The 25,801-nt window shown below is 33.2% G+C and overlaps 2 protein-coding genes across 2 annotated transcripts in view; one reads left to right on the top strand and one right to left on the bottom strand.

Moving 5' to 3' along the window:
- The window catches only part of LOC143228019 (lysosome-associated membrane glycoprotein 5-like), a 29,920-nt gene extending 26,223 nt beyond the window's left edge, over positions 1-3,697 (top strand). Inside the window, exon 8 of the mRNA XM_076459366.1 lies at positions 553-3,697. Coding sequence (XP_076315481.1) covers positions 553-728 — 176 coding nt within the window. The 3' untranslated portion in view covers positions 729-3,697. The remainder of the gene's footprint in view (positions 1-552) is intronic.
- An 844-nt stretch (positions 3,698-4,541) lies between these two features.
- LOC143228007 (serine/threonine-protein kinase PAK 4-like) overlaps positions 4,542-25,801 on the bottom strand; it is a 38,254-nt gene continuing 16,994 nt past the window's right edge. The window contains 6 exon segments of the mRNA XM_076459357.1: positions 4,542-13,487; positions 22,246-22,380; positions 23,513-23,638; positions 24,953-25,079; positions 25,459-25,493; positions 25,495-25,593. Of these exon segments, the coding sequence (XP_076315472.1) occupies positions 13,326-13,487; positions 22,246-22,380; positions 23,513-23,638; positions 24,953-25,079; positions 25,459-25,493; positions 25,495-25,593 (684 nt within the window). The 3' untranslated portion in view covers positions 4,542-13,325.

The raw sequence follows: 25,801 nt of genomic DNA, 5'->3' as shown, positions 1-25,801 counted from the left end.
CTATGGATCAAGAATTCTACAAATTACTTCAGTGGTTAATGAAATAAAAGTTGAGAATTACGGTAGTTAGTTTAAGCATGCGTCTCCAAATAGAGTCGTGGGTTTGAGTCTCACATGTTCTAACTTTTCATTCCTCCAAACAAATTCTAATTTCATAGAAGAATATGCTTTCCCTTAAAACTTCTAGGGTCAGGATCACTGTCTGAAGACACAAAGATGAGATTTGACAGGACCACTATCTTGAAGACACAAAGAAGAGATTTGACAGGATCATCGTGTTGAAGACAAATATAATATCTGACTGAATCACATTCAGGAAGACACAAAGATGAGACCTAACAGGATGACTGTTTTGATATAGCATCTGAATGGATCACTATCTTGAAAGCAAAAATATAATATTTGATAGGGTCACTGTCTTGAAGAAACAAAGACAGTATCTGACAAAGTATTCCAAAAAACAAACTTTTAAGAACAAAGTGAAACAATTTTATTTTACTACTCGTATACAACTGTTAGAAAATCAGTACAACATTATTTTTTATCTTTCAGTTCAACGATGCAGCCAGGTAAAGATTGGTGGAATGGTAGAGCCATTTCCACAAGATGAGACTGTACCCATTGCAGTGGGAAGCACCTTAGCAGTAATGGCTATTCTGACGGTACTTGGTTATGCCATCTACAGGTCGGTGATGGTGAGAAGAGTAGATTATACCACAATGGAGTAAATGAATTATCCTGTAACGTAATAGGTTTTCATTTATATTGCGTAATAGTTAACAATTTAAGTGTTTTATCTATTATATAGAGGCTACTAATATTGTAATACTCTATTAATGTAAAACTGTCTGACCTCTTTAACCTAATTCTGTAATGATTTAATGAGGCAAAGTTCATCGGTCAGGTATCACTGTAAACTATCTGAATTCTTTCACACCACAATGCTACATTTTTCAACAGAACATTGGTCTATTTTCTTCAGGTATGATCATTACTACATAGTACAAGGTTTATATATATCATTAGTCCTTATAATGATATATAAACCTTGTATTGCTTAGCAATGATCATGCCTGAAGAAGACAAAGCAATGCTCTGTTGAAACACATAGTACGTTCCAACATTATTAAAACTTTTCCTCATGCTTATAACTCCTTGTTTGCTTACCTATTGTTAAGATATTACTTTAAGCCTGTATCAAGACAACCTGTTTGATTTCATTGTTAAAATAATTGCAACGTTTCAGAGAGAATGGTCTTTCAATCTTATTGTTCAAGAAACACTAAGAGATTTCTTGGGCATGGAAACACTATTATAATCTGTATGGATAAAATGGTTATTTAGCATAACTGTTAAAATAAGAACATAATGTTTTCAAGAGATAAAGCAGTCTTGTTTTGTTATTCAGATGCTACAGATGATTCTGTACCTTCTTAATAACACAGTTTACACACACTGCCAGATTAGAGTTTTTAGAGCCTTGTGCACAATAAATTTTCTCTAACCTTAAGTTTGACATCTTTCTGTATAAATAACTTTCTCAGCAGAAAACACTGAAGCACCACTTACAGTGCAAATACTTGCTCCTTACTCAGATAAAGTAATATTAATTTTATAAAATACTTCTACCTATCTTATTTTAGCAAATATACAAGCTGAAGAAACATGCTCTTAACCCAGGCTAGTTCTGGCTATCACATGTACCTACTTCTTGAATATCTTTTATAAGTAAAATATTGGGCTCCCACTTATTAAAGGGAGGGATAAAACAATCACTTGATTAAAGAAAACCCATTTGATTTTACATGCAACAGAACATAAATGGCATAGAATGTTACAACAGTGAGAAAAGGAAATGTGTTTCAGTTGTTAAACTTCTATTGGGTGAATAACTATTTTTCAGTTACTGCATATATATCTCACTTATAAACTTTTAGGCTATCTGCCGACCAGTTTGTTAGTGTATACAACCAGTATTATTTGTACATGTATCTTACATTCTCTGCTGGCGTACGACTGATGATAAATGCCACCTCGATATTATGTTGAGTCACCAAAATATGACTCTTATTATTGTATATTAATTCTTACCTGTTCAAAATATTAATCAATTCTTATATCACATTGATTTCATGTGCTGGTCATTATGGGGCTGGGAAGTAAAATTAAATGAATTAGCTTCTTTTCAGAAATGATTTTCACAAATGGAATAAAAAGACAGCTGCTAGATGGTAGTATTGGTTGAGATTACAGTGATAGTACCTTGTGGCAATCTATTATTATTGTGTTTCAAACTATTGTATATTATTTACTTAAAATCTCTTAAAGATAAGGGTGACTACACTATTTTAACATTTGGTCAGGGTTAGTTAAAATATGGTATACTGCTACATTAAGAAAAATTTGTACTGTAGCTTGTGCAGTTATGATTATATGATATTCAATTTTGATAGGTTAAGAGTTAACTGAAGTTGAAGATTTCCCAAATTTTTCTTTACTACGTTAACTTAATATTAAGTGACGTTATAGTAAAAATATCTTAGAACAAATAGTAGAAATATGTACTTAATGTAAACTACTGTGGCATTGTTAAAACACATTTGCATTTCACCAAAAACCTACCTAGAATCCCAAGTATATAACCTCTTATATTAAATGCAGTAATTATAAAGGGAACCATGACAATACCAATAATACGACCTATATAACTCAGATAACAATAGTTTTGTACTGTACTAAAATCAGCAGTTTAACCGAATAATTTTGGTCACAATTTTTTGGAGTAGCCTCCTGGAAAGATGAATATTTTTATTACAGATCAGGTAGGAGTTTATATAATGGGGCAAAAAATTCAAGTAGAAGCATCTTATTTTAATTATTCTCTTTAAGGCATTAAGAAATGAAGGTAGAAGTCTTGTATTTTAGTGATTATTTAAATTGCTAAATACTTTGTAAAACTTACTGTGGCACTTAGGTCAGTGGTGTTTACAATCTTGGTCACTGACTAGTCCTGGACATTACACTTGACTGCCAACATCATTCTGTGTCAGTGGCACCGTCACAAAATATATTTTTTAGGCTGAGAGTAAAATTATGATACTTGCAAGTTCAATGGATTTATGAACACAAAAAAATTCAAGCAACTACTCTCCTTCATGCTTAAAGGTTTATTTGACATATTATTGTTACAATCCTTTGTACTTGGGTTATAACAGTAAAGCTGTAAACCCTCAGAAAGAGCTTTGTGAATGAAGTTCCTGAAAGAACAAGTTAACAGTTTTGTAAGATGAATCATTTCAGGGTCTGAATCTGTAAATTCCCCAACTAATTCAAAGACTTTTTCAGAGAAATCTGAAATGCACTAATTCCTCCACTACAGAACTCTTTCATTTATATGATTATTTTCACTCTAAATGAATAACTTCACTAGAGGTACAATGATGTGATTACTGAACATAAGTGTTGTTCCATTACTGAATTGGTAAATTCAATCAACTGAAAGTGTTATTTTATATGGTGACAATTTTGTGACTATAGATATAAGTATATATATCAATCTTACAAAAATGTTAGATGTTTCTCTCTCCTCGTAACCATGTTCTTCAGGCTTACGAGTCTACTCTGCTGTCACGTCTTCCACCTACAAGTGTGATAATAAAGTTGTGAACTGTATTAAATTCTGCCTCTGGTGAAAAAACTGCAGTTTTTTTGTAACTCCATTACCTTAACACATGTTGACTCTCACAAGATGGTCTTTATAAGAATTGTGAATATCAAGTGTCAAAACAAAAATTATTTATTAGGGACATTAATTACTAAAAAGAGTGTACTCTTATAACAACATACTTGAGTGTAAAACTGAACTTTATATAGTGCTATTTCTTGATGATATCCATCCTTACACTACCAGATGAAGGTGCACATGATACTAAGACATGATGACCGAAGAAGGTCGAAACGTTGTGCACTCCTCTATGTAAAAGATTTTCTCAACCCAAACAAGCCGTTTTTACATATATAAGAGACACCCAGTAAAAACTATTGTTATGAGACTTTGGTATGAGGTTATGATAAAAGGTGCCCCAAACCAGAACACACGATATTTTTAATTTAAAACAAATTGTAAAAGCTAAAATTTAAATGTAAAATCAAATGTCTTTTGTAACTGAAAACTCTGCTTTGTGAAGTTTTAATTAGTGTCATTTCTTTTTTAGTCCACAGGATATTAATTATTTTTACAGGGTTATTAGCAAAAAAAAAAAAACAAATATGTCAGATTGTGAGTAGTCTAGTGGGAAGCAATTTATACCACAACCCCAAGAAAACTTAGTATGCATACCTGTTGTTTTAAAATATTGTTAGGAACATATGGGTCATTAGTGAATTATAAGAGTGACAATCAAATCCAAACGTATGATGATGTAGTGTCCAAGAGTTGGTGCTGAGTGCTGTTTTCCCTTTAACCTACCAGTAAGAAATTAGTGAAGGCTAGCCCTTGTGTAGCTGTGTATAAATAACTGAAACAAATAAACAAACAAACAAATGTTGTAAAATCATTTACTTTAAACAAAAATTTTTACATACACGCCTTAAAGTGCAAGGGTAATGACGATATCATATGTGGTTATTAGTTTAGTAAAAATACAAGCATGGGTAACTATCATTCAGAATTAAAATTATTTTTGCTCATGGCAAGCAAAACAAACCTAACAAACACTTTTAAAATGTGGATATTTAAATGTGAAGACACAGAAGAATATCTTCACTTATGTTTTAATGTTACAAGACTTTTAGAGTTCTGAGGATGGATTAATGTCAATCAACATTACATGAGCACATTGTAACCAATAGAAGAGGTCAAGACATAACTCTTCACATAATTGTTTTAACTCAATTTAAAAAAATATTACTTGTTCATTTAAAGCCCTTTGCACTTTACATTGGTTGCTGTCACTGATAAAACATTTTTCGAATCTGTGTTACAATTATAGTAAGTACTTCTACATTTGGTGAGTTAGATAAATAAATAGTGAAATGTACTTTCTGTTATGAATACCATATATCGGTTAATTAATTATTGATAAATGCCACAAGTAATGTCTCATGTGAAACAGTATCCTTCTGGATCACATTATATTACTCTATAAACATGCACAATATTAAAGTATATGAGCATGTCCATCTACACAAGTTAAACTATTTATATATTTTAAAGTATATAAGAACCTGTACTACCTAAACTGATGTAGGAACACAATGATAAATTAACTCTATGATACTGTAACAGTTGTTTTCAGTTACAATCAAGAACTGCAGTAATGAACAATCTGAGCTGTTCAAGCGAAGTTAAACAGTCAACCTGTTTTAAAGGAAAATCACATCAGAATTAACACAAACTGTTCAGTATTCAAAGGATTGAAGAGAAACTTGTGATAAAAGAACTGAAGCATTAAGGTAATATTGATTCATAGAACTGAATCATTGAAGTTTGAATTTCAAAACATAGTAAAAAGGTAGTGTTGATAACTATTAAAATACAGAGAATTTGAGTATAAATTTAGGAGTTACAGAAAGCAATTCAACAAGCATAACTCAGAATCTAGATCTATATACATTGGTAACTTAAGATATATTGAAAAAATAAAAATAATATTTAAAAAGTAATACAAGTTATAGTGTTCTCCTCACAATCTCATTTTACACAATTATGGAGTTGCATTATTCATTTTATTAAAGTAGTGAAACACAAGTAGTGTACTTTGAGGGAGAGCTTCAAAAATAAAGTTCCCAAAAGAACAAGTTAACAGTTTTATAACCTGAACTATTACAGTCTGTAAATACACAAACAAATCCAAACACTTTTTCAAAGAAATTTAAAAGGCACTAAATTCTTCACTGAAATGCTTTTGGATTGCTTTCATTTAACATCAGAGATGAACAGCAGACACAAAACAAGCTAATAAAGTAGTTTTTTTTGGGTTTTTTTTACAGACTCGATGCTAAGTTAACTGATATGTTTATAAGTAGACGTTTAAATTTTTACACAGTAATTATTTTGATATTAATGAACTAGTGTATTTATATAAACAATATGAACTTGTATATTATGAACTGGATGCCTAGTTTCCTGGCAATATTTACTATACACAGAGCAATTTTTGGTTTCATGCCATGGTGATAATCAAATATGGTATCAAGGTTACAAAGAACCTGCTTTTGAAGTTATTTATTTATTTATACATGTTAAATCACTACTTTCCTTTAAAGTTACATATTTTCATTCTAATTCTCAATACTAAAACATCATAAAATCCATTAAATAAATGCATTCTAATTTATATTAAATGTCACAGTTATAACAATAGCCTATATAAATTTAAGTGGTATGTTTAAGACCAAAAGTAATTTTTCTTATATTATTCACTTTTTTAGAAAATGCATTGTATTTCTTATAAATTTTAAATATCTATTCTCAGTAAAAAAAAACAAACAAAACAAACGTTCCTCACAAAATAGGCAGACTCTTGGAAAACAAATAATTATATTACAATATTAACAAAAATGAAATTACTGTTTCCATTAATATACAAAATGGACGGAAGGAAATCAACTATTATGTTTAACAAATATATTTATAGGCAATGTCCTTTGAACACAATTTCTCTCAGTGCTTTTATACCTACTAGTATTCAGCAATTATTATTATCTGATTAAAGTAAGTTCATTTTGAAAACAACATTTCTTGATAAGTGTCCTCATAATAAAAAATTAATAGGATCAAAACAACCAGGGCTCAATTAAGATTTCTTGATCCATTACGTATAAAAGGTCTTGTCTTCCTTAGTACTTTCATTACATTTATATACATTCTCACATGCGTGCACACACATTTTTGTATTTCTGGACAGAACAGTGCCACCATTTATCAGCATTTCTTCATCATTAAAGTGCATAGTTAAATTTTCAGTTGGTTCTCAAACAGTGTTAATTATTTACTAAAGAATAAAATTTACAATTTGATCTCTTTGTAGTACTCTTTAATTATCAAAATCCACTCTTGAAGTATGCATGCATGGTACTAAGGTGGGAAATTCCAGAAGTACTTTGCTTGTCACAGTACAAGGAAAAGTTGTGACACCATGGAGTAAACTTGTTTGTTGCACCAAATGGTTATAAACATCAAGTCAGATAAATCTGATCATAGCATCCATTGGGTTAACAAACAAGTGTCTATAATTGCTGTAACAACACTGTAAACCATAAGGAAACATGCCTTTATTGAAATATTGATTATATTTCTGGAAGCATCTGTAAGTGTGTGTTTGTGTCAATCTTGTTCAGAGAATGCAATGCTCGATAATATGGATATCTTTTCTAAAAGGACATTGTTTTATGATTACTTCAATAATAGAATTATGCCTGGTGCCATATTAGTTTTAAGTTTATGAAAATAGTTAGTGTCAGTAAATAAAATTTAGTTCAGTATAAAAACAATAACATATATGGCCTATAATAAGCAAGATCTAGTGATTACACTAACTACTAATAATTGATGGGTCGACGTTAGGCTAGTCTTTTATAAACATTTTTCTTTTGTAATTGGAGCTAATGTTTACAACTTGATATGTTACAAATTAAGAAAGTTGAAACATCTCTGTTGATTCTTATCATTATGGATTGTCTCAGGATTCCAGTAACTTGAATGTTTAACAAGATAAATTGACAATAAAGAGACAACCATATTACTTTAATTTGCTACTACTGTGATGCTCAAAATGCCATTGACTCTAATTAAAAAACAAAACAAAAACTTCTGAGAAGTGTACAGCTCTCTCAGAATACCACCACCTCTTCCACTACACACACTGTAGCCATGTAATAACAATTTATCAGATCACAGATTCTTACCCATCTTTTCCCTATATTGTAACAGATATTGCACCCATTTCTACCCACTACTGAACCTACTCATCATATCACACATTCTTCTCCACATACTGTAACCACGTACACCATAAAGCAGCTTCTTAGCCTGTCCACTTATTCTTGCCATGTGTATCATGAAACAGCTTGTTGTTCCCTCCATTCTTCTACATACATTATAACCATGTATATCATAAATCAGCTTGTTTTCCCCATCTACTCTTCTCTACTGATTCTTACCATGAAACAGCTCGTTACTCCCTCCATTCTTCTACATACATTATAACCATGTATATCATAAAGCAGCTTGTTATCCCATCTACTCTTCTCTACTGATTCTTACCATGAAACAGCTTGTTACTCCCTCCACTCTTCTCTACTGATTCTTACCATGAAACAGCTCGTTACTCCCTCCACTCTTCACATATGTATATCATAAAGCAGCTTGTTATCCCATCTACTCTTCTCTACTGATTCTTACTATGAAACAGCTCGTTACTCCCTCCACTCTTCACATATGTATATCATAAAGCAGTTTGTTATCCCATCTACTCTTTTCTGCATCCACTGCAACTTCATATCAGATAAAGTAATGTCTTTCTGACTAAACCTGATAACATAATTTATCTCAAGATACTTTCTTTTTCACAACATATTTTTGACATAATAAAACATTTAAAAGTAATTCTTTGAATAAACTCCTTTAGTAAAATGATTTCATACAACATATTTCAGTAGAGAAATTTTTACTTTTTTTTTTTTTAAATAAATCACACATTCAGCTACTGTTTAGAGACAAAATTTACCGAAGAGTATTTAGAATGCCAGTTTAATTTTGCAAATACTATCCACTGGTCTCAGATTCTTGACTTTGTGCATATGTTCAGAGCTTTGACAAATTATAAATCTGCACATGCTGTCAAAGAGCAAAACACAGGCCTCCTGAAACTTGAAAACACAGGATAGATGCATGTTACAAACATTAAGAAAACATTAAACTTGTTATATGATAATAGTGTAGTATCAAAATAAAGTCAACATGGTCACCAGTATTAGCATAAAAATAATAATAAAAGTATAAGATTATATGCTTTTAATGAACTACACCTAAGGCACTAGGCACAAAATATATAATAACCAAAACTGAAATTGTACTAACTCACTCTTTTTCATACTATAATGACTAAATTCTTACACATTGTAAATATATACATATGTGTATATATTCTTTGCAACAATCTTTTCCACAGTATAACAAAACTAAAAAGTAATATAATTTATTACAGCACGTGTGTTGCATAGCTGTGAAATTTAGGGGCTGGTTAACCAGGGTATATGTGCAACAGACTAATGAATTGAAAATAATTTAATTCAAAATATATAAAAACATAAAATTCCTGTGTACGTCTTTCAGTCTAGACATATAATGAAATCAAAACAATCACATGTTGATTTGACACTCAAAACACATTACTTTTTCTGCTGCACCTAGGAAAGAGGCTGTGGAGTTCGAATCATTTCTCCCAAACACAGGTTTCATCCTTTCAATAAAACTTTACATTAAAAATTCATTATTCAAATCCCTTTGAATAAATAAAAATTAATCATGTAAATTAGAAAGTGCTATGAATGCAAAACTAAAGAATTTAACATTTGAACTTATAAATTGGTAATTGAGGCATGCAAGTATTTGATACCATGCTTATCAATGGTAAAAAAGTTACCAGTCTTACATATGTCTCACTGATAAAAGTTGTATAATGAGTTTAATGGTAACATTTTTGAAAACTTTAATAGTTAAATGTAGGGTTTGATTTTAGTCATACTTCATGCAAGTATAACTGACTTAGTCCTAGGCTAGCATGTGGAGAATTCACAGTAGCCCAAACTTAAAGTTTGGTAGTCCTTTACATTCATCTGACAACATTACGATAAAGCAATAATTAATACACTAATTAAAATTTCAGACAGGATTAATGCTGTTATGTATTTTGTAACACACTTTTTTGTTGGAGCTTTTCAGTAAATACAACAGTAACATTAACAAACGTTTTAGTTAATAAGTATGGTTAATAAGAATGTTTAATTAGTAAATCTTTATTAACTTCATATGACTTATTCACACATTATCTATTTATTGTTTTACTCCCGATTAGGTACTTCAAGGGCAGTATTTTGCTTCGTAACTCTTGAGTAATCTTTGTTTATCCAATTGGAACCACAAATAGAGAAAGAATAAACTGTGTCTAACTTAACATTTTTACTATCTGTCCAGCTTTCAGATCATATATTTTGGAAACCATCAAATATTTTCTTAAAATTTTAAAATTAAATTAGAACAGTGGAGTCTAATCCAGCTACCAAATATCTGTCTAGTTATACCCAAGAACTACAGTTTTAGGTGTGAATATTTTGTGTGTAAACCCATTGAAATTTTGCTTTCCCAAACCTGATGGTAGGTTTTAAGGTTTGCAGGTGCAACAAAAGAAATGTGCACACCCAAACAGTTACTCATATTTTCAAATTCCTAATTGCATTTAGAAAACTTGGATTTAATCATTTTCTAAACTATTCATGATTTAGCCATGAATATATTAATGAAAAAAAAAAGTACTTAAGGACAACTAGTGACAACACAACTTTAAACACCAAATGTAGGGCATTTAACATTTACTTAGCTGTAATATAGCATGATTTATTAAACATGTTTTAATGTCCTTTTCTCATTGCTATATATATATGTACATGTTAATAAATATACACACACACACACACACACACACACACACATATATATATATATTTCATTCCAGTCTTCTAGGTGAGGTGGGTTTCATGTAACAAACTAAATTAGGCAAAAGCAAAACATCAATCAACTACTATCTCAATTAAGAGACTACATGAACCTTAAGTGTGTTATATGAAATTGAAAAGAAATACATTAAAAACCTCATGCTTTGTTATCTACCTTAAGGTTGAGTTGCATAGGATTTGTATACTTGTATGACATCAATAAATGAGATCCATCTGATGTCATATGTAGCTTATAATGCATGCTTTACAAAATCTCAGATACATACAACTACAATAACAGAGAAAAAAGTTGTGTCAGTATAAATGATTTTCTTATAGATGAACTAAATAATTTTATAAATTGAACACTGCCTGTAGGAAACCAAGTCTTAGTGCAAAAACAAATGACGCTTCACATAAAATCAAGTAGATGCATCTCATCTCACTATTAGACGTATCCAATATTGTATATTTTGATTTTTGTGATACAACATACAACTTAATTTAGTGTATTAAAAACTTGCACACAATGTTTTGTGTTTCTCAACTGTTCTAACATAAAGCTTTATACAACAGATTAAGGTTATTTACATTTATTCAGGATGACAAATTAAAAAATAACAAGGGTGTAACAGTTTAAATAAAGCAAAAACTTAACAACTGGGAGTACCTTTTACAGTATTTCAATAACAACTCAGAATAATTACACTGACAAACAGATTAAAATTATTACACATATATACTACTTTTTAAATAAAAACTTAGGTCATTATCAGTTTTCTCAAACCCTTTGTGAAAATATTACTGGTAAATGAATGGTATAACCTGTTTTGATCACATAATTAACCACTGGGTCAGTCTTAGCCTTCAACTTCTCACGTCCCCATAAAAAACAAAATCAGTAGATTTTCCACAAATAACAGACAATAAAAACTCTACCCCACAACTATTTCAAGTGTTTACAATATACCTCAAATATGCAATTCAGATCAAGTATTTGCTGGTTTCAGAAAACAACGGTATTTAAACATTCTTTCAATTGTCAAGATCTCAAATTCAAATAAATGGAATGTTTCTTATTTAGAAACAAAGTTAATTCTTTTTCTATTTAAATCTAACTTAAAACAGAAATGAATAACTCTTACCCTTTAGTAATAAATATCAACTGAATATATTTTCATGTAATGTGATAAGAAAGTATATATTTCACTAATACTAGAAGCTGATACATTTTAATGTTAATTTTACAGTAGAAAGAATATTCTTACTGGCATGAAAGATTGCAAAACTTTCCCCCACAAGGTGCCCTCTGACCAACTACTATGTTTTTATATCTATAAAATTAAACCTTCCAGCTAAGGAACACTTATTTTTCTTAGCTTTAAAGTTTTACTCATCCTTCAGGTGACAAAACTGTATACAGACACATACCCATAAAAGTATTAAATTTTTAAAGATTAAAGGTACTAACATTAAATTTGAATTAGAACACAGAGTCAACTATATTTTAGAGTCACCACCAGCATCTATTGACAAAAAACTAGCTAATAAATTAAGTATTGATTTTAACAACTAGGAATTCACCAAGGATAATATACAGCAGTATACTGGCTCAAAGTGTATGTTCATCCTCTGTTGTTCTTTTTGGTTTGAATTAGAATTTGAAAGTTAGAAGCATTCTGTATTAAAAATTGAAAACAGTGGAAGGTGCATACACAACTTTTGTATCAGCTGCCAATAGTCATAAATTCAGCAAATAATAAATTCTTCCTTGCAACCAACCCAACCATGAAAACATAAACACTTATTTTATACACACAAAATTTTCAGGTGGCTGATAAACAAAAGTGAAATTTCATACATTTTTAACTGTTGTAACTTCTAGTTTTATAGACTGTTTGAAGCTTCCCAGCAAGGTCTTACAAAAACATTCTCTTTTGAAATTGTCTCTCGATTTAGTTGATTTATTCATAAATTATGTTTATATTACTTGTATTTCTTCAAGCAGGCTATGTAGTAAGAGGTAAATTAACAAGGATATTACACAAATATTTCTATCAAGTATGCTGAAATATTGTAAGACCTAACAAAGAATATGATGATTCTTAGGTCTGATGTATTCATACTGTACATTCACTACTAAACTGTAAACAGTATAATCATATAAATATGATTTAAAAAAAAAAAATGCTCAAGAATACACCCATATAATCACAAGTTATTTGCATTAGCTGGAATTGGAGTTTTAGTCTTTTGTGAGAACAATTTAATAGCAGTTCAGACAGTACTAACAGATGCAGACACATGGGTTCATCCCTAAAGACTTTCAAGTGGGACATTGCAAAACATTAATCCACAGAAGCACATAAAATTATTTTTAGTTCTGAAGAACAGTGTCGATAATACATATCTTATAAAACACTTTTAGTCGGAAACTTGGCACATAATGCCTTGTAGACCACACCAGAAAATAACAAAGCACAAAGAAGTATTTACATTTTAATAGTCTACTGAAGTTAGCAGCCAATTCCTACCTTCTTTCTTTCTGAATCTACTCATGATGGGTGAATAGATTCGTGTTCAGTGAATCTTACAAGACTTACACAACCTTAGCAAGGACTATGACGAAAGCTCCTCATTAAGGGAACTAGCAAACTAGGTGGTCCAGCCTGCCTCAGAAATGGATGTTGAAGTAATTCATAAGCTGTTGCTCTCTGAGAAGGATCTCTGATGAGCATTTTCTCCAGGAACCCTTGCAACCTAGGAGACACCTAGGAGAATATTTGTTTTTTTTTCAGGCAACACAGTTTTTCTTAAGTCATTTCATAATAAATTAACTATTTAAACCACTTTTCAGAAACCTTGAAACCACAAACTTACAACTCTTTTGAATTGTTTTACACACACATCAGAATGATGTTCCACAATATTATCAGCTTGAAAAACATTCAATTGAACAGCGTAGATATGTTAATATTACTCACCAGCGGTTTATACACGTAGTGTTTTACAGACTTGCACATACATAAATAAAAAACTTTGTATTTCATGTTTGAGAAAAAATTAAGATCAGGTTACCTTAACTCTGAAATACTGAAAGCCAGATACTCATACTGTGAAGGAGATGGGAAACAATGAACATAAAAAAAAAATGAAAACAAAACTACTACAAGATACAGGTTAGGAAGATAATAACCTAAAGTAAGAGAAACATTTAATTAAGATTGATTGAAATTCAGAACCAGAAAATAATTTAAAGAATTGGGTTAAAGAGAGAATAAGTTGGGAAAATACCAGTCTCATAAGAATATTAGACCTAAAGGACACTCTGAAGTTATAATTTTCATATACTGAAAATGTATTTCATATAGATACTTCCCTCCTCCCACAAGATAGCTATTATTGCTCATTACTGTCATCTATATGCAAATTTTTTATTATGCATGCTCCCACACCCCTATTGGAATCAAATGCTTCAACTGTGTGCCTCTCATGAAAATCATCAGGCACCACTACTCCACCAAGAGGAACATAATACACTCATGTAACATTGAACTCCCTCTATACACATCTACTGAACTATCACTTCAAAGTTTGGCAGGCCCTAGTAGTTTGAAACTGTTAAGTGTTAAGGACTCCCATACTCCACTAGAAAAAAAAGGGGGTTGAAAACACATTGGAGAGTCTGGAGGAATGTCGACACCTGAGACAGTGCAATGGGTGATCACAAAACCCTATTTTAAAATGCACACAATACCAATTTATTTAATCAAATCTTGGAAGGGCAGATATCTTTTTCTGTTTATCCATGAAGCTCATGGGTGGTATAGCTTAAGACAGGCCAATTTTTGAAGCAAATATCATGAGAGTATTCACTTACCAGCAATCTTGTGAAAACCCCATTTCAAAGGTAAGTGTGCAAAGCCATGAAAAAGAAAGTGCTATTCAACATGGTGTACAATACTAATTGTTAAAGAATATCTGGTCAGGCATCAAATGCTACAGAGTGTGACCAATTTGTTGAAGATAAGGAGAATGGGCACCTGAAAAAAAAAAAAAGCATTAACAAAGACTTAGCCAGTACAGTCACAGGTGGAAGGAGAAAACCAGATGAAGCCAAAAGTGCAATAGGGCAACAGCCTGGTGCCAGGCATCAGTATAAACATTCTCCTGCCAGATCCGGTTAAAAACAGTCAGAAGAATGGCAAGAGAAGCAGAAGATTGATGGCACAGCATTTCATAGTGTACATCATCAGGTCTGAATGATGTACTGCCAGACCAATGAAGGGCCAGTTTGAGTTCCACCAGTGTAAAGGGACGATTACAGTCAAAGAGACAATCAACTTGAAAGGAAAGAGGTGAGTGCGCTGCCCGAGTCTTGATGGCTAAGAAGGTAGAGGAAGAAGCAGAAGTACTAGATACTCAGCAAAAGCTTTCATCTAGAGTACCAGGTATCAGCTACTTTCTCACCATCAGAGAGCAAGATCGAGAGTGGGACAGAATTACACTGCCCACTGATTTTCGAATCTTGTCCGATATGACTTTGAACTGGTGGTAGAAGATATGCTGGTTGTGAACTTAATCCAAGATTCCTTCTGGTTTTGACGTCTTACCCACTGAGCATGTGGGTAATACTACAAAAAGTATCCCAGGCCCATTTTTGAGCCTTCCGTGCCATGTGGCAGGCAGAATTCCACCACAGATGAGGTTATCATGGAAAACATGTCAAGGTTTTAGGAATACACTGAGCAACTGCCTGTGTTATATTGTCAGTTACTGCTGCCACACAGTCGTCTATTGATGGCTTATAGACGATGGCAGGATCAAGTTCTGCAAAAGCAGTGAAATAGAGCCAGTTTGCTTGATCCAATTTCCACTGGGGCACTCAGGTCGAGTCACCACAGCCAGTCTCTCTCAAAATTATAGGAAAATGATCACTGCCATATGAATTATTTTCAAACCTCCACGAAAAGTGAGAGAATAGTGAAGAGGAGCAAATTCAGAGATTAATAACAGTAAAAAACTGACTAAGTGCATGAAAATAAGTATAAGAACACTATTAAAAAGAGAAAGGTTGTGATCACAGAGCATACACTCTACGGAACAACTCCTCCCATCAATATCAGCAGTTCTCCAGAAGGGATGATGTCCATTAAAGTCCCCCAGGATTAAAAAGGGAGACAACAATTGTTCAATCAGATCATCAAGGTCTCTTCAGGCAACAGGTAGAGAGAACAAACAGTGATGCACTTGTCCATAACACAGCCTGTCATTTCTGTACAAAGAAAACTGCAAAAAGGTGACTGTATCAGCAGGTTTCAGAGATGTTTCCTGTTAGGACAGACATACAGGATGGTAGGAAGTAAACAGTACTTTGATGGCATCCAGATTAGAACATAAACCTTGACAGTTTCATTGCATCAAGGTGGCCATTTTTATTTATGTGTAGGCGAACTGGGTAGAGAGCCCTTCTGTTTATGACCACATCTTTTTTCTTTACTGTCTTTATTCGAGGGAGGTCAATCAACCTCCATGTATCCTAGCCTGAGTCAATTGGGCAGGTCTTTGCTGTTGGAAAAGAATTACAGCTTCTGAGAACATGAACGAATGAAGGTATTTGCATCTTTGGGTGGGAGAAGAAGATGCACCCTAGGAAATGCCTATACCTGGAACCAAAAGATAGTAGATCTTGGGATTTGTTGGAATGTATGTTAGGGACAGAGATGGGTATTAAAGTTGATTCATCAACCTTTTTAACCATGAAGGTCAAAAGACTTCTCATTTGGTTTGAGAACAATTCTTTTGGAGGCATAGAGATATTCATTTGCACTCCCACTGTAGTAGAGGAACGAAGTGCAGCAGCATACATCCCAGACATAGTGGTGGACAGCGACTTTCAAGCCTCAGGGAAAGTAATGTCATGAATTGTTTTCAAACACTGCAATTCTTTTTCTTCCAACCATTTAGGGCAAGAACGAAAGGAGGAAGGGTGAGAGCCATTGCAATTGATGCAATGAGAGTCTGTTTCACACTCATAGGCATCATGGTCCTTGCCACTACAACGAACACACAACATGACGTCTTTGAATGACTGAAATGCTGACAATGGAGAGCCAGCAAGTCCCTCTAGTCCCTTCTGAATGAAAAAGGGAGACATCTGCCCTAAAGGTTTGTCTCAAAGAGAATGAAGTGTAAGAAAATGAGGTACAACAGGTGTTACAGATGTTGAAGATTGCTGCTCAGAATCTTCAAGATGTGGTCATTTACCTATGGACTGTTTTTCACTATTTTATTTAAGTTTTTATTTGGAGGATCCATAATCAAAAAGGGAATATTTCAGTGCTCACAGACCCCAACCACCATGGATCCCTATGAGGGGATGCACTACAATGCCAAACAAGGACACTGCAGCAATTCCAGGGTTTTGGGATCACTATACCCAAACACTAGCATCAGATACAATGTCCACAACACCTCTTGAGAACATCCAACACTGGTACTTGGTTGACCCTAGCCCAAGTGGACCAGACAACTGACCCAATGGGGGCCACACCAAGGCTGCCTGTTTACAGGAATTCAAAGCCAAAGTGGTGTGTTAGGGTTGGACCCCTCAACCACCAGGATCCTCTCCTCCCTTTCACAGGTCACTACTCACGGAAAATACGTGGGTGGATGTTTATATCCCAGAGGAGGTAAACTGAAAGAACAGAATCTTCCCTGGGAGGTCTCCTCACAACATACATAAATCCACACCGGAGCTGGACAAAGAAGGTGCCATGGGATAAGAGAGACAAGATCAGGAACCATGAAGGAAAGCTGTGCAGACAATATAACAAAGAAGGATACACACAAGACATAAAAGTCTATCTGAATCAGGACAGGGGTATAAATGAGAAATGAAAGGAAGAGAAATAGGCAAAAAGGAGAAGTTACCCTCACGAGCTGCCAAGGTTTAGGGAATAAAGGAACAATTTGGATAAAGGAGAAAGATAGATATGGTAGTAAAGTGTGCACGTAACATTGATGGTAAAAAGACAGAATGCCAGTGTCAACAGGCAAAAAGGAGGAGGAAATATTTCTTAAAAGACAGATGAAATATAGAACACAAGGAAATAGGATTGAATGAAAGTAAGGTAAGTGAATGGAGGACCACTTAAAAATCCCCATCTGGAAGCACAGGTCTAGAAGGAGTGATTAATAATGGTGAGGACAGTGAGAGAAAAACCCTGCAGTAATGAGAAAGATAAATGGTATGAGACAAAACTGCCTAATAATCTGAAATCAAGGAGACCAAAGACACCCAGTTGAAAAACCATGTGAAAAACTTGGAAACCCCAGCAACTTTAGAATGAGCAACAAAAAACCTTGAACTTGGGCCTATATGCAAAAATAACCTTCCACTTTAGCTGGTACAAATCTATGGAGAAAGGCCAAATTAAAAGCTTCATGGCAGGAGAAACCACATCTCCTGGCCTAAGACCAGATAAAAACAGAGCATGAAGTGGGTGATGTAAAACAGGTGAATGCAGTTGACAAAGGAGATCAGGTAATAAGGAAAGAGGCACAGTATGGAAGAATTATAGTTGAGAAACCATGATTGAGTTGGCCAGTTAGAAGCAATCAGAAGAACCCTGCACAGTGTTGCACAGATAAAGGAAACTATCTAATGAAGCATCTGTGTTGGAGGATAAACACAAAAGAATTTGTGTGACTCATCCTGACTGAAGGCATCTATAGTAAAAGCCTCAGGATTAGATACCAGGGACCAAAAATGGGGTAACTGATGATTTTGGGCAGTAACAAAAGCACTGATAGGATAAAAACCCTACAGACTGTAAAGCCACTGGAAACAAGAGGATGGAAGGGCTGCTCTGTTGAAGTGGGAAAGACAATACACCACAAGGTTGAAAGCACCAAGACCAAGGCACACAATAAAACAAGTATATTGCAAGTGGGCCCAATACAGGAGAACCAGAGTATGAAAACAGAGAGATCTTGACAGGGAACCTCTTGATTATTGATACAAGTCACCACCATTGAATTATCAGAATGGATCATTACCAGACAATGTCTGACTATGAAAAGAAAGTGATCCAAAGCTCAACAAATGACTAAAAGCTCTAGGACATTGATACATAATGACAATTTTTCAGCAAACCAATGATGTGAAACCTCCTGGTGATTGACCTGTGCACCAGAGCAAGAAGGAAGGATGGGAAAAACAGGAAACTAAATTTATACCACACTTGGCTCTCACTGAAATAAATGGGCTACCAGCTGAGAAAGGATAGATTGTTGCTGAACAGATGTCACCTGAGACATCAAGGACTGTAGGACCATATTAAAGACATAAAAACAGAGGCACACGCAAATCCTGAAAATAAGGAGCAGGTAATTGGGTTATAAATAAAACAGTATCCCAACCATAAAGGTACCAACAACATGGTTTTAAAGCCAGAGCTGAAGACAAATAAGCCTATGTGGAGGTAATGAGGGAGAGAATGCTCCCAGAAAATCCCTCAGTAATTCTATAAAAAGCCTCAGACAGGAAATAGATTGTAGAAAAATACCACAAAAGAGTTGTGACAATAAGACAGAGGTTGGAAAATTAGGCATGGGTGAGGCTAATTGAAGATTTGGGGCCCATCCCTCAAAGAGGTAAAACCAAACCCAACCCAACAGTTGTTCAAGATATTGGCAGTCAGCTCTATGATATGGAAGGTCAGATTTATCCAAAGCCCATGGGGAATGAGGCATACTAACATCAGCATGCAACTGATAGGTGAATAATTTAGCATGAACCCAAATGTTGGGGGAAAAACAAATGACAAAGTAATGAAGGACACGTGTCAGAAGATATGGGAAAAAAAACAACAAAAAAACATCATATACTTGAAAAATCATGGATGGCTTACCAGAATCCTCAGGAAAGTTATGGGAAAGTAGAGCAAATTCACAACGTGGAAACAGGTGATCAAAGTTCTCATCAACTTGCTCAGGTTCCACATGTTCAGGAGGAAGTGGGAAAATGTATGGAGATAAAGTTTGACCCATATAATGTTCAATTTTCCTGCAAGTAAATGTAGACAAATCTCCTGATGGGTCATCAGCACTTGAAGTGGTGACATTAACTTCTGAATTTGTGTTGTAATAGCAAAAAAAAACATGTGAAGTAAGTAAGAAATGTAACTAGAATAAGGGTAATGAGCTGGAATGCTTTCAAAACAAAAATAAGTATGTTAAATTAAACCACTTCAAGAAGGGATTCAATCTAAAACATCACTCAAGACAAAAAATAGAGAAATCTGAGTGTAAACACTATAACACAAGATGTGATAGTTCAGTAGAGGTACATAAAATGAGTCACATGCATCACATGAGTGTACTATATTCCCACTGGTGGAATAGTGATGCAAGATGATTTGAATGAGAGATGTGGGAATCATGTGATTCCAACAGGGGGTCGCAGAAGGCTTGTGGCATGAGTTATAAACAAGTTTATATATAAAGCACAGTTATGAATGAGAATAGCTATTCTTGTGAGAAGACAGAAGTACTGTATCGGAAAGAAGATATTTTTTAACCAAGGTAATTCATCACCCATGACAGCCTTTAATTTAGCCAAAGAGATTAGTTTTGTAAGCAGTAACATTGTATTGAACCTGTATAGCCAACAACGTGACATAGATGTTGACACAAACAGATAAGAGGAATAATATGTCCTGCTCTTGCAGTAAATGGCTCTCAGTGGAGCAACCCAGATATGTATTATAAAAAATTTACTCCTAGTACATTAACTCTTACATCCATAACTAAAATAGCAAATGAGTGAAATAGTTGATTAGCTTAGTGGTGCTCAAGTGAAACAGAAAAAAAGGTCCAAGTAGTTCCTGAGGATGGACTCAGTGTTAGGATGGTGTGATGCGTCACATCAAAACATAAATTAAAATCAAAAGCAGATGATCCAAATTCTGGTTGAAGTTCAGTCATTTAATGATAACAGTAGTCTCATTTTTGACATTTCATATATCGTGTAATGATGTGCATCCAACAAGTGGGGAAATACTCACTGTGGCAACATAAGCTCCAAATGGCACATTCTATTCAGGCAACACCAACTTGTGGAGCTTCAACATGAAGGTTGAAAATTTGTTCACGTTAAGCCAAAATTTATCACAATCCTAGACTGCCTAGAAATAATTAATAATAGGTGTTGTGAAAAATATACAAAAACACACAAGAGACAGATTCTATCAAGCCTGAAGAAAAGCCATGAGGGTATATGGAATACTGACATTGAAAATGTGATGAAAATAAAATAGCACAACAAATAGAAAGAAACCAAGGTCACCCTGAATAATAAGCACAATAGAAGAAAAAAACAGTGATGACCATCTCTTGCAGCCCAAGTTTCTATCAGAATACAAGTACAAAGCCTAACTGGAAAAATGAAATACCAATAGCATCAAACACTGAAGATCTCTTCCATAGTAAAACAAACTTTTGGAACAGATGGTAGATAGATTTAAATCCCACTGAGGAATATGCCTAAACACTTATGGGAGACACACAAAAAAAAGGAGAAAGTAGCTGAGTGTAGCTCTGTAGTCTGCAAGAGAAACAGATAAGCCTTGACCATGAAAGAAGTACATTTAAAAAAAATGAGACAAGCCATTAATGAGCTGGAAAAAGACAAGAAATTGAATTCCAAAGGAACCAACACTGTAAAAACAATTGAGCTACCTAAGAGAAGTTAGTTTCATTAACAAAAGACCATATAACAACCAGTTATGAAGCTGTAGAAGACAAATGTAATTGTGGAAGATGTAACAAAATAGTAATGGAATATGATCACTGTGAGATATTGGCCTGCTCCACCTCGTTGAAGTAGTAATTAGAACTGGACAATAGGACTATCTGATCTTGACCAATACTTAATAAAGATGATGAAGAAGAGGGTAGGCAAACAGAATAAACTTCCATGAGGTGCTTAAAGCATCAAAGTTACAGAAGCTGGACCTAAAACTAGAAAAAGAAAAACATCAGAAGAAAGGCACTGCTGTTGAAAATGCATGAAATAACAACCAAGTCATCAGCAAAATCAATGAAATATCAGATCAGATAAAGATATGATGTGAATGTAAGCAAATAAGTAGAGAAACCAAACAAAAGAAAGGTAATGAGAACAAGTTCCACTCTTCCTGTTGATATACATCACCACAATGAAACTGAGCATTAAAACAGTGCTGGTGTAATAAGAGCAGGAACTCCTGACATTAAAGTAGAACTCAAATTTCTAACAATGTAAGAATGGAATATATCCTTGTACATTTTCCCTATTAAATGCTAAAAAAGTTTTTTAGTTTTATTTTCCCTTTTCTTATTTTCATCTTTCGAAGCTCTACTCAAATACGTGGTTGAGTCTAACAATGCAAAATGCATACTTTTTCTTTATGTTCATTGGCCTTCAGATTTTGGCCAGCAGTATGCACGCACACACACACATGACCTCTATAGTAAATGACTTACCTTGTGAGTGTTTTTCAGTTTTGGAGGAGGCATATCACGTATCCTTCTCATAGCTTGGAGAGGAGGCTCATTAAAAAATGGTGGCTCTCCATCAACCATCTCAATCACCATGATCCCCAAAGACCATATGTCCACCTAATAAGGCATTAAAATTAATTCATGCAAGACAATGTCTTCCATCATTTTATAACATATTCCATAAATGTCAGTTTTCATTACCTGATAAAAAAAGAACCTAAAGGCAGTTTACATTTCATAAAGCATTACTTATTCCAAACCCATACATGTTATCACTTGTGTGTTTAATTTATTATTCAATAACTTCAAACTGAAATTCTACACTTAGTTTTATGCCTACACTTTATATTTACACCTAGGGGAATATCCAGGGAGAATTTGGAGGATGTGAAAACTACTCTTTTAAACAACAAATAAATATGAATTCCATGAGATTTCTTATCCACTTGTAGGTTACAGAAAAACTGATACATCCTTATACAATCAAAATTAATTCAAATGGCCTAAATGGCCAGCAGTCTTTTACTCAGCACAATGCAAATGGACAACTCCCATACTATTCTATATTGCACTAATTATATAAATGTCATACTGTATCATCACAGTCATGCCTGGATATAAATATATCTAACAAAGATGCCTCACAAACAAAGTGCCCATCCTCTAACAAATACAGATCACTTCTAGGACTATTCTTATGGTACCCAAAATACCATTTGTTTTTTTGACTGTGGTTTGACTTGATACCGTTTCACAAATACAAAGATAATTCAGGTATCAATTTTGGCACCATATAATGGAAAAAGAGTGTGGATTGATACCTTTGGATTTTGAAATCTCACCTCAACTGGGACAATACAATATTTAATACTAAATGAAGATATCAGTTATATATTCAATGTTTTACCTAAGCCATACAATCTTTAATATCAAGTGAGAACATTCAAATGTTTCAAATTTTCACATCTGCCCTCAGGCTAGCATGTATATAAGCAAAATACAGGTTTATCGGCTAAAGTTATATGTTATAGGGCACCGATTGACAAAACCAGTTCTATGCATTTTCACGTTTTCCCTAAAGCTTGCATGTATACAAGAAAAAATATAAATTTATAAGCTATTCACACATTATGTAAAATTGATTAAAAATATCAGATATATTTTGATATGACATCTTATATTACAACATTGAAGACATCTAATATAAGCTACTGCCAATGGATAACATTTCAATACTTTGACTTCTTACCTCAGGCCCATATGGCAACCTAGATATCACCTCTGGAGCCATCCAGTATGGAGTACCAACTAAAGATTTCCTCTTAAGAAGATCAGAGGAAACTTGAGCACAAAACCCAAAGTCTGAGAGCTTTACCTAAAACAAAAGAAAATATGAAAGTTGCAATAACAGTTGTATAATTTGTATTTAAAGACCCAAGTATACTGGTGTTCTTACAACTATCAATAAATAAAAAAGTATTGAGCCAATTCCTTGCACAAATACTGTGTAATACTTCTACACACAATGTTTCTATGATGAATTAATAAGCATTATACAAATTTAAAATAATCATGGAAACACTGAGTAAAATGGGGATAAAGTGTACATATTGTAGAAAATTTAACAGCATCAAAAATACAGTTGTATCTTGTTTAAGATACAGCCACAGGAAAGTCAATCATACTATTTCTGGCAAGTGTGGTAAATGCAGTCATGTTTTTCAAGACAAAAATTCCATATGAAAAACTTAAAGAAATCAATTTTTTTTTTCCAAGTAAAGGTTACTTCAGGAGAAAAACGTAAAAAATTTTAGGTTCAGTAGGAGCTTTATAGAAATTACGAAAAGGATACATAAAACTGTTTCTGCTAAAACTTGTTATGGTACATATAACAGTTAGACAAAGTTCAGAGGGCAATATAATTCAATTTTAAATGAAGTATATAGTTGGCTTAAAGAATTTGAAGAAATTCTAGAAAGTGAAAAGGGGTAATTAAAATTTGTCAGTTTTTATTATGGTGGTTGCTACGTTTTTCAAATGAATCAATCCTGTTTTAAGATATAGAGAAAATAACAGATGAAATATGAAGTTTTCCTGGAAAAATATTTGAAATGTATTAGGAGATCTTAGGGATTACACAAAAGAAATCTGAGATTTTTGATATGAGAAAAGGTAGTTTTAGTCTTAACATGAAAATTACATTACACACAGACTGTTCAAAACAAATAGTTTATTCCTGGACAAATCTTTTATTTTAAATACTTCACTAAAATATGATTTTTTTTGTACTTGAAAGGCTTATAATATTAACTGAAAACCTGCCTAATTTTGTGAATATGTACACACTATATTAAAAATTAGGAGTATCATATTTATAGACTTTAAATGAGTGCAAAGTAGATGGTTGGTCATATCGATTAAGACCATGTTAAGAGAGTTAATAAAATTTCAAAAATTGTAAACCTGCTAGCAACTGTGACTAAAAGTATCTTATTTTCACTTGAATGTTATAGTTTTAACTGTTTCAATCTGTAGAAAAATAAGTATTTTAATATCTGTAACTATCATGTTAACTTTTTTGAAAAGATTTATTAGAAGTAAATTGGCAATTTGTGTTTCACAAGCTCTGATAAATCAATAAATATTCACAATAAAATTCACTATGATTTATTTTGTAGAATGAACTTACTCTTCCATCACTAGCAAGTAAAATAGAATCACTCTTGATGTCTCGATGGATAACACCTTGAGAGTGAAGAAAGGTTAGTGCCTTCAAGCACTGCTTACAAACTGTTGCAATCTGTTCTTCATCCATTCTGAAAGATGAAAAATATAAAGCTCAATATTTATCCCTTTAAATTTTTCCAAATAATTTTAAGTACAAAATTGTGATAGTTTCTCCCCCCCCCCCAACATCAACTTAGCAAATAAGTAAGAATTTTATTAGAAAATGTTACAAATAGAGCCTATCAATAATTTTTATAAATAGTACGTTCTAGGTATGTACACATTATTCTTAATCAGTAGTGTTTAAATTTAATGAAGACAGAGCACGTGCAAAAATAAAACACAAGCTTGTAGTATTCAAAAATCAAGAAGTATAATAAATCAGATTATAAAAAAAAGTGTATTTTTACATTATAAATAAAATTTTTAAGTGTTATACACAGTGTATTTACAAATTTAATTTCTTACCTTGCATGGGTTACAATATCTGTCAGAGCTCCCCCCTTCTAGAAACTCCATAACAACCCAGAGTTCGTCACCCACCAAAAAACTGTCATGCATTTCTACTATGTTGGGGTGATGGTAGTCCCTCATTATCACCACCTGAGTTTTAGCATATTAGAAGTTAAACAGCTGATATGTATAGTCATTGAATTTCAACCTTGACATAAGAATAGGGATAAACATAAGCAATTATAAAATGAAATTATACCACAATGAACCATTTTAATTGCAAGATCTTGGTTCTGTTCTAACTGAAGACAATCATAAGAATAGGACCAAAAGATCAAAATAGTTTTAATGACCATAA

The sequence above is a fragment of the Tachypleus tridentatus genome, chromosome 1 (assembly GCF_004210375.1).
Source record: "Tachypleus tridentatus isolate NWPU-2018 chromosome 1, ASM421037v1, whole genome shotgun sequence".
Taxonomy (NCBI): Eukaryota; Metazoa; Arthropoda; class Merostomata; order Xiphosura; family Limulidae; genus Tachypleus; species Tachypleus tridentatus.
The sequence above is the reverse complement of the archived record's forward strand: the minus strand, read 5'-3'. Positions and strand labels throughout refer to the sequence as shown.